A 3,790-nucleotide genomic window follows, 5' to 3' on the forward strand; every position below is an offset into this window, starting at 1 on the left:
TGTGCGGCAAATGTGATTGTAACATAGCAGATGTTCTTCTACTTCTACATGGTATGGACAGAAACCTATGGACAGTTTGTGCCAGTTTAGAAGGAGAAAATATAATGTTTCCGTACATTTCCTACAACCAAGCAGCTTACAACGCACACAAATATTTCCCTTTGTCGACAACTAGCTAGACCGTCATGCATTGCATGACGCAAGGGTTCATTGTCCTCCTTCCCACCACGTACGTAGTACTGTAATAGTGAATACCGTAATAGTATACAGGACAAAGGTCGGTGGGGAACCCAAATGGTACAATGGTCTTGTTGTGTATTTCTGACAATATAAATATGAAACATTCAATGCAAAGTCGGGTCAAGATACATTACAGCAACGTTCTTCTAAGCCGAGCCGCAAATTATTCCCCGACTTACCTTTCCCGAAATTCGCATTTCCCCGGTAAAAACTTAATCGAATACCCTTTCTTGAAGATATAGAAACATTGAACAGTGTTAGTAGAGAGATATGAGAAACAGGGACGTGTTAGGGATGAATGATATGTGTCTATTGGTATCACGGAACGGAAGAAAACCGAACGATAAAAAACAAACAATTACCAAAACCAAACGTAAAATTGAGTGTCCTGTCACGTCTCTAATGTCAACCAAGAAAGATCAACCTGGAAAAGATAACAGGAAAACACTTATAGCGTTTAACATGCGACCAAGATAGGATAATAATCAAGTGTAACGAAATGACCTTCCCATGTGTAACGAAATGACTTCCCCATGTGTAACGAAATGACTTCGTGATGTAACGAATCGACTGTAACGAAAAGGCGATGTAACGAAACGACCGGTTACCTTAACATGTAACAAACAGTAGGTCCCACACACAGCACAGTCATGGCCAGCAGGATGTACGTTCTCTCCCTGTAACATGCAGGAATACTCTGCTAAGATTTGCTGTGCTGTATTAACATGTAACAAACGTTAGGTCCCACACACAGCACAGTCATGGCCAGCAGGATGTACATTCTCTCTCTGTAACATGCAGGAATACTCTGCTAAGATTTGCTGTGCTTTATTAACATGTAACAAACAGTAGGTCCCACACACAGCACGGAGATGGCCAGCAGGATGTACGTTCTCTCTCTGTAACATGAGAAATACTCTGCTAAGATTTGCTGTGCTGTATTAACATGTAACAAACAGTAGGTCCCACACACAGCACAGAGATGGCCAGCAGGATGTACGTTCTCTCCCTGTAACATGCAGGAATACTCTGCTAAGATTTGCTGTGCTGTATTAACATGTAACAAACAGTAGGTCCCACACACAGCACATTCATGGCCAGCAGGATGTACGTTCTCTCTCTGTAACATGCAGGAATACTCTGCTAAGATTTGCTGTGCTGTATTAACATGTAACAAACAGTAGGTCCCACACACAGCACAGTCATGGCCAGCAGGATGTACGTTCTCTCCCTGTAACATAAGGAATACTCTGCTAAGATTTGCTGTGCTGGATTAACATGTAACAAACAGTAGGTCCCACACACAGCACGGAGATGGCCAGCAGGACGTACGTTCTCTCTCTGTAACATGAGAAATACTCTGCTAAGATTTGCTGTGCTTTATTAACATGTAACAAACAGTAGGTCCCACACACAGCACGGAGATGGCCAGCAGGACGTACGTTCTCTCTCTGTAACATGAGAAATACTCTGCTAAGATTTGCTGTGCTGTATTAACATGTAACAAACAGTAGGTCCCACACACAGCACGGAGATGGCCAGCAGGATGTACGTTCTCTCTCTGTAACATGCAGGAATACTCTGCTAAGATTTGCTGTGCTTTATTAACATGTAACAAACAGTAGGTCCCACACACAGCACAGAGATGGCCAGCAGGATGTACGTTCTCTCTCTGTAACATGCAGGAATACTCTGCTAAGATTTGCTGTGCTTTATTAACATGTAACAAACAGTAGGTCCCACACACAGCACAGTCATGGCCAGCAGGATGTACGTTCTCTCTCTGTAACATGCAGGAATACTCTGCTAAGATTTGCTGTGCTTTATTAACATGTAACAAACAGTAGGTCCCACACACAGCACAGTCATGGCCAGCAGGACGTACGTTCTCTCCCTGTAACATGCAGGAATACTCCACTGAAAAATCTGCCATATTCTCATGTTAAATCTGAGTTCTTTCTCTAAAACAAGCAAGAACAACTGGCTACAATAAGGGGCATAGCTGTACATGAATAGCAAGACAGTTCTTTTGCAACTTCTTTCCAGAGGAAAAAAAAGGAAATAGCCAAAATATCTGACTTTGTAAAACAATGAAGATTAGACATATAGGTAGTGAGATACAGAATGAATTACAAAAGCCTCAATCAACAGGCCAATTTATCCTGTTGATTATGTATCTTTTGTATTGATTAGGTGCAGAATAACATGTAAGTTCTTGCAACAACCTGGTAATACTTCTGTTGATGTGAAATTGGTATAGTTTATGAATTGCATATTTTTTGTGGAAAAAGCTCCCATAGCTACCTTGTGTACTCTTCCAGTGGTACAAAGTTGTATGCGGTACACCACACCATGCCAAACATCTGTACTAAGTACCACTAGTACTACTGCTACTACTGTATGTACCACAGTATCAGTACTCCTGTATGTACCACAGTTTACCTGGTGTACTCTCCCAGTGGTACAAAGTTGTAGGCGGTACACCACACCATGCCAAACATCTGCACCAGGTACACAGCGAGGGTCAGTACCATTGTCCTGGCGGGGGGGCACAGGACGAGCCGGTCACTCATCTGTGGCCAGATGGACATGGTGTAAACCGCCAGCAGAACACCACCTGCAACATTGAAAAATAAATAAATAAATAAACAAACAACAGACTAAAACAGCGCTATATTTGGCAGTCTGTAAACATATCACTAAGATTGATGACCTTCAGCGGTGAGTGACAGACTTACCCAGAAACCCCTGGTACGTGGGGAGGAACTGGATTGCAGCAGCGCCCCCTACCCCTCCAACCAGGAACCACAGGGGGTTTCCTGTCAGCCAATCAGAGGAGGACAGCAGCATACCATTAGCTAATCCCAGCAGCACGAGGCTCCTGGATGGAACATAACAAAACATGGTGCAAATCTGCCTCATCATGGCCTAAAACATGGTCTTCACCTCCTTCACAACAGATGCATCTATGTCTGTGTTAGTGTGACATGTTTCTTAAAATCTGGTAAGCCACATGTACAGTAACAATGAAGGAAGCCGATCTGAAACCAAGGAAAATGGCCTGCTATAGCTTCAATCTGTTAGTGAATGTACTTATCCCCATGGGTTAGCTGCGGGCCCCAAGTCTGGGTACCCATACTTACCCCCAAAAGTGACCCAGTCACGTGGATTGTTTGTACTTACCCCCATGTGTTAGGTGCAGGACCTGGGTGCGGGGCACACAGTCACGTGGATTGTTTGTACAATGTACTTACCCCCATGGGTTAGGTGCAGGACCAGGGTGTGGGGCACACAGTCACGTGGGTTGTTTGTACTTACCCCCATGGGTTAGGTGCAGGGCCTGGGTCGGGGTACCCAGTCACGACCCAGCGGGACACCACAGACACCTCCCCATAGATCGCCTGGGTCAGGAACAGCAGGCTGCCGAAACCCAGGGACACCAGAATCCAGCTGGGTCGCTGAGCCTTCTCCTCCTTCCCAGGGTTCTCATAGTTATCTGGAGGGAGGAACAGATGAATCAGAGTTTGACACATGTTTGACTGAAAGGTCT

General features: G+C 44.6%; 1 protein-coding gene across 1 annotated transcript in view; it reads right to left on the reverse strand.

Moving 5' to 3' along the window:
- Window positions 1–3,790, reverse strand: part of LOC118420111 (PGAP2-interacting protein-like) — a 21,674-nt gene that overhangs the window by 10,777 nt on the left and 7,107 nt on the right. The window contains 4 exon segments of the mRNA XM_035826814.1: window positions 2,683–2,857; window positions 2,979–3,121; window positions 3,559–3,736; window positions 3,781–3,788. Of these exon segments, the coding sequence (XP_035682707.1) occupies window positions 2,683–2,857; window positions 2,979–3,121; window positions 3,559–3,736; window positions 3,781–3,788 (504 nt within the window).

Source organism: Branchiostoma floridae, chromosome 7 (assembly GCF_000003815.2).
Source record: "Branchiostoma floridae strain S238N-H82 chromosome 7, Bfl_VNyyK, whole genome shotgun sequence".
Taxonomy (NCBI): Eukaryota; Metazoa; Chordata; class Leptocardii; order Amphioxiformes; family Branchiostomatidae; genus Branchiostoma; species Branchiostoma floridae.